The sequence below is a fragment of the Chiloscyllium plagiosum genome, unplaced genomic scaffold, assembly GCF_037043375.1.
Source record: "Chiloscyllium plagiosum isolate Xiang-an unplaced genomic scaffold, Cpla_swu_hap1 HiC_scaffold_10, whole genome shotgun sequence".
NCBI classification, from domain to species: domain Eukaryota; kingdom Metazoa; phylum Chordata; class Chondrichthyes; order Orectolobiformes; family Hemiscylliidae; genus Chiloscyllium; species Chiloscyllium plagiosum.
The window spans coordinates 46,786,610-46,803,304 of NW_028270148.1; the positions used below are offsets into that span (position 1 = coordinate 46,786,610).

The 16,695-nt window shown below is 38.9% G+C and overlaps 1 protein-coding gene across 2 annotated transcripts in view; it reads right to left on the bottom strand.

Moving 5' to 3' along the window:
- Positions 1-1,430: 1,430 nt before the first annotated feature.
- rrp15 (ribosomal RNA processing 15 homolog) overlaps positions 1,431-16,695 on the bottom strand; it is a 36,914-nt gene continuing 21,649 nt past the window's right edge. For both annotated transcript variants that reach the window (XM_043695792.2, XM_087991316.1), the window contains exon 5: positions 1,431-1,857. In XM_043695792.2, the coding sequence (XP_043551727.1) occupies positions 1,714-1,857 (144 nt within the window). In that variant the 3' untranslated portion in view covers positions 1,431-1,713. The remainder of the gene's footprint in view (positions 1,858-16,695) is intronic.

The following is a 16,695-nucleotide window of genomic DNA, read 5'->3' on the forward strand; positions in this document are numbered from 1 at the left end:
CCACTTTGGAAAACCCGACCAGCGATTTTCATTTTGTAGGAACAATGGATTGTCAGAAATTACACAGGAGATGGGGATTGGGGGTTAAAGAAAGCAGTTCGTGCTTATCACCTTAAACATGCGTGCTGTTAAGAGTCCGTGCTGACCCCGAACCCGGTCTGATTTTTCAGTAGCCTCAAGCGCCATCACTCAGGAAAATACGCGCCCTTTTTTTTGTTGTGAGTTTCCAAAGCACGGGCACGGGATCAGAGAGATTTCCACACAAACCCACTGAAGATGAACTTCTGCTTCAAGCCAAGTGAGTCATGCTGAGAGATGAAGACTGTCAGGAAGACCTGGCTCTTCTCTCACCATCCTGTAACTTTTCCATTCAGGGACATATTACACACTCCAAGTGTTATTGTGTGAAGTTATGCACATTTCTTGCAGATACTTCGTAAGCATTTTAACATTAAAAGGAACAGGCAACCCAATTGCTCTGTTGTCTCATTCCAAACTTATTTGACTTCTTGTAACTGATATTTGCTCTGAAAACTAACACAAAGCACAAACTCGCCTCGGAAAACACGGGACTTGGTGAAGCAATGATCAAAATAAAAGGAATAGAAGTAGCACTAGGGCCCAGGGGACGCCACTTTAGCTGTCTTTCTTCGGAATAGCTTCATGACAGGCAATTGTAGCCACTTGAGAAACAGTCTACCTAAGTGACTCAGAAAATTAGAATAGACAGTTGGACGGGTAGCCCGGTTTCTAAACCAACAGACAGTTGGACAAATATTTCCACGTCGTAGGGGAAAATGAAGTGATTCAGACTCGGCAGCACCGCTGGAATTCTCCGACCGAAACGTGCAGTGAAGTAAAGCGCACAGGTCACACAAAGTAAATGCCAGTTCCTCCAGCAACCTCCCGCCAGCAGCTGAGGATCGGCAGCATCGCCCTGGGGTTCCCAGCATTTAACGGAACATATTAGTGCTTCTAAATCACCACTTGCTGCCAAGAGAGCAAGAAAGGGACAAATGTTTTTTGAAGCATTTTTACACATCTCTCTCGCAGCAAAAGTAACGAATTCATTGTAGTGCTGATAAAGTCTTGAAGTAGATCATAGTATCCAACTGTCAATATTTGGATGCAGCACTAAGGCCGTGCTAATGCCGGAGTGTAAAAACTGAGTATCTACACAGGTGGATGCTCACTATCCAACAGCTGAAGACTGAACGGGGAATGAGTTATTGCAGGTGTCCTATTTCCTCCATCAACAAGCCTCACTGGCCTTTTCTCTCATTACTCTGGATTCCAGCGATCCCTCTATTTCTAACCCCATTTCCCTCCATAACTTAATTATCGCTCGTTGCAGGTGAGCGGTTAATGGTCGCTAGGCTCTGTGAAGTGCGGTTTCTGTCTAGGATACAATGAAACATAACAAACAGGACTCTGGGTCAACGCATCTTTATTAATTTGATATTACTTTAACCAAAATTAATTCTTCTGCGAAAATTCCAGATTTTCGACCTTTCCTTCTGAAGGGACCTGTACCCAAAATTCAGTGGAATATATGGATTTGTAATAAGATTACATTTTTTAAAAAAATCTTTGGAAAACAAACAACGCTTTATTAAAGAGGCAACTCGTTCCCATATACAACATCTATTGCATTCACAGAATGAGCATTACTCTAGTTTGGTTTGTGCCAAGTAGTAAGGATGAGAGCAGGGTTCATCGGGCTGAATCACTTTTCTCTGCAGCATCACCATTCGCTTCTTCATCACTCTCTTTATCCCAGTCTTTCATTGTAGCTCCCATCATGAAGTCATCGCGTAATATGTTCCATGCTGCACTGTCTTCTGATTTAACTTTAACCTGAAATAGACCACATAATAAAATATAATCAAAAGCACAAATGAGTATACATGATTCACTTTTTCACCAACTCGAATACTCATCTGATGTAATTTTTTTTTAACCCCCAGGTGCTGGGTCATTAGAATATTTTCTGGCACACCAGTCAGATACAGAGCATGGATTTAATAAGCCCTTTGAAACCAGATACAATATTTCTTTTGATCTCTGAACCAAATTCCCTTCATGTGCTACATTACCTCATATGGCACAAAGCTGGCTTTAAGGAAGTTTGATTTCTGTAATATTGATCTTTACTTGGTCGAGTCAGAGGTCGTTATCGTGCTACTAATTCATTCTTTTGCGCTCGATTGGTTCAAGCGGAAGCAATCTCGTACAACATTTCCTATATTTGTCTTTAAAACTAGAGGCATCCGGCTCAGTAGTTGCAATCAGTCGAGAGTTCCCCCTCAACTCCCTTTCCTTAGGAGTTACTATTTATACAATAGCTGTGTAGAATTTTACAACTGGCTATGAGAACAGAATTCCGATATATTAAAAGGATTAAGATAGAGTTGGAGCGCCACTCTGAGTTCCCTCTCTGCATTACACTATTTATCCAACGACTTCATCCGCCCAGTACCTAACGCCAAGGCAAGTAAAGGGTTTTACAGTCAGTTAGAATTCACTGCACAAACATTGACACACAGAGCTGAGTTTTGTTTTACACGAAGGTCGTATATACAAGTGTGTTTGAAAGAAGCACGAAAACTAAAAACAGCAGCTAAAGTATAACCTTGTCATTGCAAAATACTAGCTTCGAACATTCTTACCCACCTACTACTGAATCAGTAATGAAGCCTTGGTCCTTAGTCTGATCAATTTTTTTTTTAAAAGTCATACTTTCGAAGCAAGGTTCAGAAGAAACCTTGAAATTGGCACCTATCAAGAGTTATATGTATTGATGTAAATTAAGAGTCAAATAAATGTCCCTTGAATTTTCCAGTCAGGATATTTGAGATGTTCCTCTGAACTTTACAAATCGACAATATCCCACTGGTACAGTCACTGCTTCGGATAATGAACATTGGAGTCAGCATTAATATCTTCATCTTATGACAATGAATTCCATGTGATAGAGGTATGGTTTAGATTAGGTTCATTAGGATTCTGCCAAGGAATGCTAAGTTACCAGGTGGTGTCAGACTGAAATATGTTGGGGTTGTGTAAGAATTATAGCTACTGTGCAGTCAACAGGGATCTCTGTGAAAGTGTGAAATTTATAACCACAGAAAGTCATATAGTGACTGCGCCTAGCATGTGGAAAACAAATTTCAATCATTATTGTCATTAAGGATTCAAGAACAACAAGAGCTGCAAATTTACAAAAAAAAATCAAAATTCAAGAATGGGTTTAATATTCCAACAATCAGTTCTCTAATTATGGCTAGAGTTCAGTCATGGGCATAATCAAAATTCCAAAATAAACAAACTTATCAAGAGGACAAATCCAAGTAGGCCCCTCCCCTACAGGCATGATCTCTTTCTCCATTATGCTTATGCTTTCACTAACAGCCCTCCAATTTCCATTGTGCCCAGATAGTGAATGACAATGGGCTCTTCTACTCCCAAAGATATCACAATCTAGTCAGATTCTGTCTTCACACAAGCACTATTAAACTGGGATTGTGCACTATTTAAACAGGAACACAAAATTATCAAGAGCAGGAGTTATGGTGAATTTTCTACTCTATCCGAAAATTAACATCCAAGTGCTACCTTCACGACACCCAGTGCAGATCAGAACTTCAACCTTGGACTTTTAATCATTCAGAGTTAGAAGGTAACATCTTCATTCTCTAGAATAAGGGTGCTCAGCCTCATAATCTTTACAGATGCAGAATCCAAACCTTCTACACTTCTCCAAATCTTCCTGGTTTTGCTGGGATACCTACATGACCATAATTTTTTTTTTTAACCTGTATTCACTATTTCCTTTTCTAGAAATTAGATCTTTGAACAATGGAATTGCAGTTCAATCATTTAAGCATCTCAATGAATATTGGCATTCAGAATATTATGAGCAGCAAGACTTGCTGTACAAGTACAGTTAAGAAGTTGCTGTCAAAGTTGCCCTACTGCTCCATAAGCTTCATTATACCAATACACCCATAGACTCAGCATTAAAATATACATATATGAAGGGTACCCACCAAATATGTTAGAGTCGAGCATTTTAATGATGCAATAAATTTAAACTGGTAGCAAAGATCTCTCTGGCTCTAAACATTTAGAACTGGGAAACTTTATCAGATTAACTGTTTAAAATGTAAAAATGTTTAAACCTTTGTGTTGCTCAATCTTGCTATTTTGCATCTGTACATCATTTTACACTGCATTACATACTCTTAATTTACAATGCCTGATTTAGCCAGTCTCAAATAAGTGTTCTTCAATCTGATTGCTTAAAGGTATGCTGCTTTGCAACATGAATGTTACATGTTCCAGATCCACTGTGGAGAACAGCATACTGAAATGGACTTCTAATTGCTATAAGCGGTCCTGCATTAAAAAAAAAGTCAAAGGTATAGGCTGCTATCAGCGTTAGAAATGCCAGTATCATCCTTTTGCTCCTGATTTCAAAGCCAATAACCACTTATTGTTCTGAAGCAAACATTACTTTACAGCATCAAGAAAACTTTACCTGGAATACCATAAGTTTCAGCGTTTTTTTATTTAGTGGTTGAATCTAGGCAAAACACTGAATAGAGGAAAATCTCTTTCTGGATTTCTGCCTCCTCTGTGAAATTTCAAACTCAGACCTATGTAGGAAAACCACTTGCAAGAATTTCCACCATTAAACAATTTTAAGAGTTTATTTAATGTTTTCTTTTAACAGAAGCATGTATTAAATTGCAATGTTAATTATACACACTGATCTGATGGAAGGAAAATAAGGAGAGAACACAATGAAGAAACTATGAGTGGTTTGATCTGTAGTAGCTGCCAGTTCCAGATTGCTTAGTTTGAAGGAAAAAAATGAACAACATAATTGGGTGGTTCTGCAGTGCATGCCCACTGGTAATTGGAAAATTCCTATCTGTCAAGCAAATAGCCTTGGTTTATGATTACCTGAAAAATCCCATTAACAAATGCAAAACTTGGTTAACATTTTTTTTAAGCCAAGGATTTTCATACCGCACAACATATTTTAATTAGATTTTTCAATGACAAGAATAGTAATTTTACTGATCTCCTGCAGCATATTTTTTCCAATAGTTTAGTTTGTTTCATGGCTCGAAACTTGACATTCTTTCCTTTCTATCAGGATCTATGCCAAAACTTCATGAACAGATCAAATGCAAAACACATCAGTTGGAGTTGCTCTGATCAGCAGCCAGTTACAAGACATTTTTTTTCTTTTGCTGCTGATCGGACAGGCCGACCACTACAACTCACATTAAAACCATGTGTGAAGCCAACAAAATGGAAGAATATCTCCTATCTAGCAAAGTTTATTTCTTAACAGCTAAAGAAAGCCATAAACAACTTGCTTAAGCACAACAATCCTCAAATTTTGTTCTGTATTAAAATAAGTCAGTTTCTTTTAATAAAATGAAAAAAAAAATGAATGGATTACTCAATGCTGCTGCTGATTAGTGAAGCTTCAAGCTTCACATTCAAAGCCACTGACTAAGCTAGATCCAGGCTCTCAGGTTGGGACAAAACTAAAATTCTACTTTTATTAGAAGTTGTATATCAAACCTGTAAATGCCAGAAATACTCAGGTCAGGTAGCATCTATGAAGAGAAACAAAGTCAATTTTGCAGATCAATGCGCTTTCACCAGTTTGAGCCACTGTTAACTGAAGGATAGGTATTCGATATCTGTCTATAGTTGTTTTCCTACTATGTATCCAATTAGTGTTGGACTCTTCTTGAAATTAATAACTAACAAATAAACCACAACTGTATTCAATTTTGGAATCGTTCCTTCAAGATTAGGTCATGTTTTGAAGTTGAGGGTGCTCTGCAACTTTAAGGGAGCTGAAATTTTTGGCTAGCACAAAGTGTGCTGAAAATTTGAAAATGTAACATTTAGGTTGAAACACATATCTGGTTCTGTCTTGCCAGGATACAAAAACAAATTCAAAATTCGACCAGTTTAAATGATGCCCCAGATACAAAAGTCCAATCAAATTTGAATCTTACTATTTTGGATGACATCAAACCAATTAAATGATCTGATGTTTCGGGGCATAAATATCAAACATTTAAACAGTTAGCCACAGCGGCAAAGAGCTGCCAGCACCAACAAGACTGCTTGCAGAATGATCTGCTCTCTGAAAGGTACCTTTATTTATCAAAGACCTGGGATGCAGAATCCTCAAGAAGAAGAAATGACTACAGGAATACAGAAAAGAAACAAAAGCTGCCTGGTTTTGAAATAAGAAGCTTTTTTTCCCAAAAGTCTTAGTTGGGATTTTTTTTAATCGGACTAGTATTGTAGACAGGGAGGTAAAAGATAGGTTTAAGAGAAAGGAGCTGCAAATAATTAATATTCTCTGTTAGACTTAAAGAATAAAGTTGTTAATTTTTACTTTAAATAGTGACTTTTGGGATAGCTCTTTGCCTCTCGAATTTTAAGATTACAGCACCAGGTGAACCTTTTCAGTGTCGCTGGTTTAAATTAGCAGAGGGGTTTACCCCGTGTCCTAAAAGTTTGGGGGCTCGTCCAGGATTTGAAAAGTTTGGATCTCAGATTCATGATTTGAACAGGTTTAGACAGATTTGAATAGATTTGGAGTATGAAAAAGCAGAGTAGATTTAAACACTTGCAGATGAGTGTCTTAGATCTTTGAATAAAACATAGGTGAGACAATTTGTTTAATTTTGCTGACTTGTGGTTGAGTAAATGGAAAGCGAGAGAAATGGCTCTTAAAAATGCTAAAGAAGTTCTGGGATTTGAAGATGATTCTCAAAATTTTCAAGAAAGTTTAGAAGGAAAGAAAGAAGCCATATTTTTAGAATTAGCAAAGAAGTTAGATTTGGGTTTAACCAAGGACAAAAGTAAAGCTGACATTCTAAGAGAATTACTCAAATACTTAGGTGTATCAAAGAAACAGACAAGTGCAGTAGAGGTAGAAAAAATTAAATTACAATTGAGGAAAATGGAGTTAGAAGATAAAGAAAGGGAGAGAAAAAGAGAGAGAGAGAATTTGAACTTGAGAAGTTGCGACTTAATCAGCAAAGTCAAGTTAACAGGATGGAGATTAAAAGAGAAGTTAGTCAAATATATAAATATGTCAAAGCTCTGACATATTTTGATGAGAAAGATGAAGCCTTCTTTATATCATTTGAAAAATTGGCTAGTCAAATGGAGTGGTCCAAGGATTTATAAGTAATACTAGTTCAGACTAAACTGGTAGGCAGAGCCAGTGAGGCATTAGCCTTGCTGTCAGATGAGGGGGTCAAGAGATTATGAAATAGTCAAACAGGCTATTTTAAGTGCTTCGGAATTGGTACCAGAAACATATAGACAGCTGTTCAGAAACATAAAGGAGGAACCAGGTCATACTTATGTTGAGTTCAAAAGAATTAAACAGTCATTTTGATTAGATAGGTGCGTGCTTTAAAGATAGATAGGACCTATGAGACTCTAAGGGAGATTATTCTGCTGGAGGTGTTTAAAAACGCACTTCCAGAAATGGTAAGAATTCATATGGAGGAACAGAAAGTTCAGGAAGTGAGAAGAGCAGCAGAATTAGCAGATGAATACATGTTGTTGCATATGATAAGCTTCTGGCCAGAATCATCTTGCGAAGGAAAGAAGTTCGGAGAAGGGGAGAGATCTTACACTACAAAACACAAGAGTAGAGAACACCGGTAAGAGTTTACCACAGGTTAAAATAGAAGCTGAAAGGGTGGAAAGGAGCGACAGGCCTCAGGCCTTGCCACTTTGGTAAAGTGGGACACACAAAGTCACAGTGCTGGTCATTAAAGAAAGGTACTGGGGAAAAGATGTGGTAAAATAAGCTAAGCCAGGGGAAATAGTGAAGGTAGTAAAGGAAACGCCAAGAAGAGCTGAGGAACTGCAGGACAGTACACAGCCTAGGCAGGGGCTGGGTATGGAATCAGTACCTGATCTTTATAATGAATTTGCCTCTGTGTATAAAGTTTACTCAGAAAGAACAGGGAGAAAAAGACAACTAGTTATAATTTTGACAGATACACGATCTAATCAGTCGCTGATAGGAAGAGATGAGTGAATATGCACTCTTTCTGATCTGTTACCCAAGAGTGTGATAATTTGTAGGATAAATAAACAGAAACTTAGCATTCCCCAATGTAAGATCAGGTTGGAGTGCCAACTTAAGACTGGGGAAGTTCTGGTGGGAGTGATTGACAGTGTCAGTTCCAGGAATTCAGTTTGTTCCTGGGAATGATTTGGCAGGATCCAAGGTGGGAGTGACACCCCTTGTTGTGGAGAAGCCCAAGGATGATCAAGAAACTGAGGAGTTAAACAGAAATATCCTGGTATTTTCCCAGACTGTGTAGTAACCAGATCCCACTATCAAAAGTCACAGCACAAAGGAAAAACTAAAGAGAGAGATGAAGGAGTTGAGGTTCAGTTAGCAGGCACTCTGTTTGATGCAATGGTGCAGGAAAATCCTGAACAGGCAGAGGGTCAGACAGAAGCATTTAGTCCTGAAAGGTTAAGGGACTTAAAACAGCAAGACAACACAATAAAAGATATATATGAAGATGCATACTCCGAAAAGGAAGCAGAGAATATTCCTGAGTGTTATTATCTGAAAGTTAGAATCCTAAGATGGAAATGGAGACCATGGCAGGTCAGTGCAGAGAGGAAATGGGCCAAAGTGCACCAGATTGTGTAGCTGGTAGCATATAGACAGGAGGTGTTACGGGTAGCACATTAACTACCTGTAGGAGGTCACCTAAGGGTACGAAAGACTCAGGCTAAAGTACAAAAACATTTTTATTGGTCTGAAATGCACTAGGATGTGGTTAACATTTGCCGTAAATGTCATACATGCCAAATGGTAGGTAAGCTACAGGCGGTAATAAAACCAACGCCTTTGTTGCCAATTCCCGCATTTGAAGAACCTTTCACACAGGTTATAATTGATCGTGTAGGTCCTCTCCCAAGAACGAAAAGTGGGAATCAGTACTTGTTAACCATAATGGATGTATTTACCAGATTTCTGGAGGCAATTCCATTACTGAGTATCAAGGCAAAAAGGATGGGAGAGGAGTTAGTAGATTTCTTCAAACGGTATGGTCTACCCAGAGAGATTCAGTTGGACCAAAAACCAAATTTTACTGCTAGGCTGTTTGAGGTGGTTGTGGATAGCTTAGGCATACAGCACTTTAAATCCAGTGCGTATCGTCCTGAATCCCAGGGAACTTTAGAAAGGTGGCATCAGACCTTGAAGACCATGTTGAGAGCATATAGTCAGGATTATCCAAATGATTGGGATAAAGGTATCCCCTTTGTATTGTTTGCCATTAGAGATTTCCCAAACAAATCTACTCAGTCCACTCTCTTCGAATTAATACTTGGGCATGAAGTGAGAGTCCCTTTAAAATTAATTAAAGAAAGGTTGACAGGACCAAAGTCGGAGATCTCACACTTAGATTATGTATTGGGAGGTCAGGGAGAGATTAAATCGAGTAGGCGAGTTAGCTAAACAGCACCTAAAGAGGCCACAGCATAGAACGATGCAGATGGCAGGTAAAAGCTCTGAGACTTAGATGTTTTCATGAGGGGATGACGTGTTAGTAAGAAGGTCGCTTCAAAGCCAGGTTTAGCAGTGCCTATCAAATTGAGAAACAGTTGAGTCAGGTGAACTATCTAGTAGAGATTCCAGATAGGAAAAAAATAGTATCGGGTATGTCTTGTGAACATGCTGAAACCGTATTATACTGGAGAAACAGGCATTAGTTACTGCCCCGCAGAGTGAGGAATCAAATCCAGATGGTGTGGATTTTGATGTGCCTCATAATAGATTAAAAAATGAAAAAGTCCTTGAGAAGTGGGATATTTTAGTAAACATGTCTCAGGAGCATAGAATGCAGTTGAAAGATTTGTTACTGCAGTATAAGGACATATGTAAGGATCAGCCGGTAAGACTAATACATGAAGTGGATGGAGGGAATGCTGCTCCAGTAAAACAACACCCCTACTGGCTTAATCCTTTCAAAACCAGACAGGTCCAGGAGGAGGTGGAGGCCATGCTCGACGAGGATATCATTGAACCGAGCCACAGCAAGTGGAGTTCGCTGATCATCTTAGTTCCCAAATCAGATGGGACGCAACAATTCAGCATGGATTATCGTAAGGTCAACACCGTTACAAAATAGGACACATATCCAATTCTGAGATTGGAGGTTTGTATTGAGAAAGTTGGACACGCCAGTTACATCACCAAGTTGGACTTATTGTGTGGTACCTTTATCAGAGACAACAAAATAAATTTCTGCGTTTGTAACCCCCAAATGAGCTATATCAATTTAAAGTGAGGCCCTTTGGAATGAAGAATGCACCTGACACATTCCAAAGACTCACGAACAGAGTTGTGGCGGGGTTAACAAACTGTGCAGTCTATTTGGACGATGTAGTGATCTTTAGTAAGTCCTGGAAAGGTCACATGGTACAATTGGTGGAACTCTTTGAACGACTATGAGAAGCAAAACTGATGATAAACTAAATTCACAAAAGCAGAGTTGATGTTCTTGCAACATAACATTGATCATGGAAGGTTGACCTCACAGAATGCAAAGACGAAGGCCATCAAGGAATTTCCATGACCAACCTCAAAGAAAGAGGTACTTCGATTCTTAGCACTCAGCGGATTCTATCGAAGTTTGTTCCAAACCTCAGCAGTGTAGTGGCAGTTAATTGATTTGCTGAAGAACACAGTTTCGGTGGACAGAACAATGCCAGGAGGAATTTGACCATACGAAAGCAACTTTAACCACTGCACCAGTTTTAGCTATACCTTTTAAAGTTGTGTAACGACATGAGTAAAACTCCCTGCTTAATTTAAACCAGCAACACAGAAAAGAAATAACTAAGTATGCTGAGCAAAAGCTATCCTGAATGATTTAAAAGGCATGGTGAAGGTGGGCGCCCCATTTTGCCTGAGTCTTAGGCAAAGCGCTGCAGGCTCAGACTTACTGGGTCGCCGCCATCTTGGATCTCCCCATTCACTAGTTTTACTGGCTTTTCCTTCTGGGTTAGGAGGTGAATGCTTTACGTGCAACTCTGTAAACAAATGTAAATAACCTTGTGTATAGTGTTCTATCAGCTCCAGACTGGCCCCAGTACTCTGTGCAGTAATCTGTGAAAATTCGAGGGGCCAAAGGTCACTATTTAATGTAAAAATAAACAACTTTATTTCTGAAAGTATAACAGAGAATAATTAACTAACAACTATTTACACTCCTTTCTCTAACCTATCTTTTACTTTCCCCTTTCACAATACTAATCGGATAAAACTCCCGATTAAGATTTACCAAAAATTTCGAATTTCAATACCAGTCAGCAGTCGAATCTTCTCTTTGTATCTTCCTCTGTCTTCTTTTCTTCTTCTTAGGGATTATGTTTCACAGGTCACAGATCGATAAAGATACCTTTAAGAGAGCTATTCTGCGAGCGGTCTGCACGTATTGGCGGCTTGGCAGTTCTCCACCAACTGTTTAATTTTTCCCGGTCTTATACCCCCAAAGCATTAGGTTGTGTCATTGGCTTTTAATACTGGCAATATACTAAATTCAAACTTGACTGGAGTTTACTATTTTTTGGAGTATAATTTAAACTGATCGGCCTAATTTGAATGTGTTTTTTTTGTCTCCAGGCAACCAATTACGCTAGCTGCTGGACCAAAAGGTTACATTGTATCTTTTTCAGAACACTTGGTGCTGTCAGGTAGTTCTGCTAGCGTCTAATTTTCTTAAAGGTACGGTACACCCACATCTTCATAATAGTTGTCATTGATGCTCGTGACACAGAAGTTGGAGCTGTACTGCTACAGGAAGATGATGATAGGATTGAACTGCCAGTTAGTTACTTTTCGAAGAAACTCAACATCCACCAGAGGAAATCCTCCATGATCAAAAAAGAACTATTGAGTTTGGTACTGGCCTTACAACATTTTAATGTGAACATCACGAACAATGTATTAGAGACGGTTGTGTACACAGATCACAATCCTCTGACATCCTTAGAACACTTTAAAGACAAGAATAGGAGACTATTTTGTTGGAGTCTTATGTTAGATTTTAATTTAAAAATCGTACATGTTGCAGATCGTAAAAATGTAATCTCAGATGCATGTTTTTTATATATATAATACATACACACACACACACAAAGAAGTTATAGTGAACTTAGATTAAAGTTATGTTATGGTAATGTGTTTAAATAATAGAAAAGAAATGAAGCCACCTTTTCATTGTGATGATTCACTTTTTCTTAAGGGGGAAGTGTTATGAAGTTGTGGGTGTACTGTACCTTTAAAGTGCTGACATTTCTGGCAAGCACAAAGTGTGCTGAAAATTCGAAAATGTAACATTTGGGTTGAAACACATATCTGGTTGTATGTTGCCAGGATACAAAAACAAATTCAAAATTCAGCCAGTTTATATGCCCAGATACAAAAGTCCAATTGAATTTGAATCTTACTATTGTGGATGACATCAAACTAATGAAATGATCTGATGGTTGGGTATAAATAAATATCAAACATTTTGAACAGTTTGCTACTGTGGCAAAGAGCAATCAGCACCAACAAGATTTTTTGCAGAAAGATCTGCTCTCTGAAAGATACCTTTACCTATCAAAGATCTGGGAAGCAGAATCCTCAAGAAGAAGAAAAAAGAAGACAGGAATACAGAGAACTGAAAGCTGCCTAGTCTTGAAATAAAAAGTTTTTTGTAAAATAGTCTTCGTCAGGGTTTTTTAATCGGACTATTATTGTAGAGGGGGAGGTAAAAGATAGGTTTAAGAGAAAGGAGCTGCAAATAGTTGTTAGTTAATATTAGAGTCAGATGTACAGCATGGAAACAGACCCTTCGGTCCAACCAAATATCCCAACCCAATCTAGTCCCACCTGCCAGCACCCGGCCCATATCCCTCCAAACTCTTCCTATTCATATACCCATCCAAATGCCTTTTAAATATTGCAATTGTACCAGCTTCCACCATATCCTCTGGCAGTTCATTCCATAAATGTATCAACTTCTGTGTGAAAACGTTGCCCCTTAAGTCTCTTTTATATCTTTCCCCTCTCACCCTAAGCCTATGCCCTCTAGTTCGGGACTCCCCGACCCAGGGAAAAGACTTTGCCTATTTATCCTATCCATGCCCCTCATAATTTTGTAAACCTCTATAAGGTCACCCCTCAACCTCTGACGCTCCAAGGAAAATAGCCTCAGCCTGCTCAACCTCTCCCTATAGCTCAAATCCTCCAACCCTGGCAACATCCTTGTAAATCTTTTCTGAACCCTTGCAAGTTTCACAACATCTATCCGATAGGAAGGAGACCAGAACTGCATGCAATATTCCAACAGTGGCCTAACCAATGTCCTGTACAGCCGCAACATGACCTCCCAACTCCTACTCAATAATCTGACCATTAAAGGAAAGCATATCAAATGCCTTCTTCACTATCCTATACTTGCGACTCCACTTTCACGGAGCTATGAACCTTTTAAAAAATAAAGTTAATTTTTACTTTAAATAGTGACTTTTGGGATAGTTCTTTGCCTCTCGAATTTTAACAGATTACAGAACATAATGCATCTTTTCTGTGTGGTTGATTTAAATTAGCAGAGGGGTTTACCTGTGTCCTAACAGTCACACAACAACTATTCAAAATCTTTCATAACAGCTTGCAATCTTCAACATTAATTTTGAGCAACAATTTGGAACAAAACCCAGTCTTGGAAGGGATGCAATTCAACATAATAAAAGAAAATCACTGCTAAATGAAGTATGAAATAACAAGAAGTGTCATAGAATTGTATAGTATGGAAACAGACTCTTCAGTCCAACTCGTCCATGCCGACCAGATATTCCAAACCGACCTAATCCCACTTACCAGCATTTGGTCCATATCCCTCTAAATCCTTCTTACTCATGTACTCACCCAGATACCTGTTAAAATGTTGTAATTGTACCAGTCTTTACCACTTCCTCTGGCATCTCATTCCATAGGCGCACCACCCTCTGTGTGAAAAAGTTGCCCCTCAGGTTTGTTTTAAATCTTTCTCCTCTTACCTTTAACAAAGTCATCTAGTTCTGGACTCGTCCGCTCTGGGAAAATGACATTGGCTATTTATCCCATCCATACTCATGATTTTATAAACCTCAATAAAGTCACCCCATCAACCCCTAATGATCCAGGGAAAAATATCCCACCCTATTCAGCGACTACCTACAGCTCAAGCTCTCCAATCCTGAAGAACATCCTTGCAAATCTTTTCTGAACCCTTTCAAATTTAACATTTTTCCTATAGCTTGGAGACCCGAAGTGATTGTAGTATTCTAAAAGTGGCCTAACCAATGTCCTGCACAGCCACAATATGCTATCCCAATTGCTCTACTCAATGCATTGACCAATGAAGGCAAGTGTACAAAATGCCTTCTTCACTACCTGGTTTACCTGCGACTCCACTTTCAAGGAACTATCATCTGCACCCAAAAGGTCCCTTTGTTCGGCAACATGCCCCAGGGACTTACCGCTAAATGTACAAGTCCGGCCCCAATTTGCCTTACCAAAATGCAAGACCTCACATTTATCTAAATTAAACTCGGTCTGCCACGCTTTGGCTCATCTGATCAAAGTCCCATTTTACTAAGCGATTATCTTCTTCACTGTCTCCTACACTACCAGTTTTGGTGTCATTTGAAACTTACTAACCATACCTCCTATATTCACATCCAACTCAAGAAACTCAGCAGGTCTGCTAAAATCTGTGTAGAGAGAAACAGAATTAATGTTTCAAGTCCAAGGCAACTCTCTCTCAGCACTGAAATTCCGAAATAGTCATACTTCCTTGTTGGCCTAAAACATTAACTACTTCTCTCTTCACAGATACTGCCAGATATGCTGAGTTTCTCCAGCACTTTGTTTCAATTGCATTTCAACATGCTGTTGAAAAATGTCTTAATGCCTGTGCAACAAGAGCTTTTAAATAATGAGATGATTAACCAGATTATCTGTTTTTAGGTTCTTTTGGGTCAGGGTAGATTAGCAGCCAAATACCCTGCAAGAACAGCTCATGGTAAGCTGTCACTTGAATGACATATCCAACAACATACCATTCCCCAAGTATTAGGCTGAGCGATAACCTAGATTATTTGATCAAGCCCTGGAGTGAGACTTGAACACAAAGCCTCTGACATAGCAGAGTTGCTACCAATTGCATCATACTAAGTTGATACAGGAAACATACCTGCAGCATTACAAAGCCAATGCTGTTGCTCGAGAGTAAAAGCTCATTTAACCACACAGATGTCTAGAAGATCCCAAGATCAAATTGAAATTTCACCAGAGCAATTAGTTTTAAAACACAGCTTCTATTTGACACAGTTTTGAAGCTGTTCTACTCCTGTGAAGCTTAAAAAGCAACACTGATTTTATGAAATATCTTCAATCTAAAATCATACAAAGAATTATTTTTGAAACGTGATAAATGTAACCGCTGGAAAAAAAACGATCAGTTCATTTACTTGCAGTGGTGCTACGAGTTGAGGAAAGAATGTTGTCCAGGACAAAACAGTGTTTCTGCTTATCAATCATTGCCATGGGATCCATAACTTTCATTTAAGCTACCAAACAAGGGGACTGTGGTGAGCTTAATGTCTGAAAGAATGATTTACAGATGGTGAGGCTATTCTCCTACCCAATCTATACAACATTTTTCTTCAACGTTTTGACAATGATTTCTGGTATACCCAGTAAAGCAAAGTCGTAAAAAACGTACTAGTTTCTTTTTGTACATGTTATTTGTTGCTGAAAAGATGTTAGGGTGTTGTAAATAAGAGAAACTATACAGCTCTAAAGCACAAAATATATAATCTATCCTGTTAGATAGGCTGATGTTTAGAAATCCGTTAATTACTAAACCATTCGTGGTTTGCTCTCATATGACAAAATTAAATTCAAATTTGATTTGTGATTGGTGTCTACTCATCATGTGAGATCTAAACACATGGCTCTGAGGAAAACAGGAATGTCTCAACTTTAATTTCTGTTGAGTACATGTAAACTTGACGAATATCACATTTTCTTGTAGTGTTTCACTGTGGCTTTTGATGGTTCTCATGTTTGAAACCACTACTAGGCAGTCCCAGAACTGAAAGCCTTTGAGCAGTTCCATCTTTGCCTGGAACTCAAGATATTTCAATAATCTCCATATGTTAACTAACAGTAAACTTGAAAGGGTTCAGAAAAGATTTACAAGAATGTTGCCAGGGTTGGAGGATCTGAGCTAAAGGAGAGGCTGAATAGGCTGGGGCTGTTTTCCTTGGAGCGTCGGAGGCTGAGGGGTGACCTTATAGAGGTTTACAAAATTATGAGGGGCATGGATAGGATAAATAGACAGTCTTTTCCCTGGGGTCGGGGAGTCCAGAACTAGACGGCATAGGTTGAGGGTGAGAGGGGAAAAATATAAAAGAGACCTAAGGAGCAACTTTTTCACGCAGAGGGTGGTACGTGTATGGAATGAGCTGCCAGAGGATGTGGTGGAGGCTGGTGCAATTGCAACACTTAAGAGGCATTTGGAAAGGTATATGAATAGGAAGGGTTTGGAGGGATATGGGCCGGGTGCT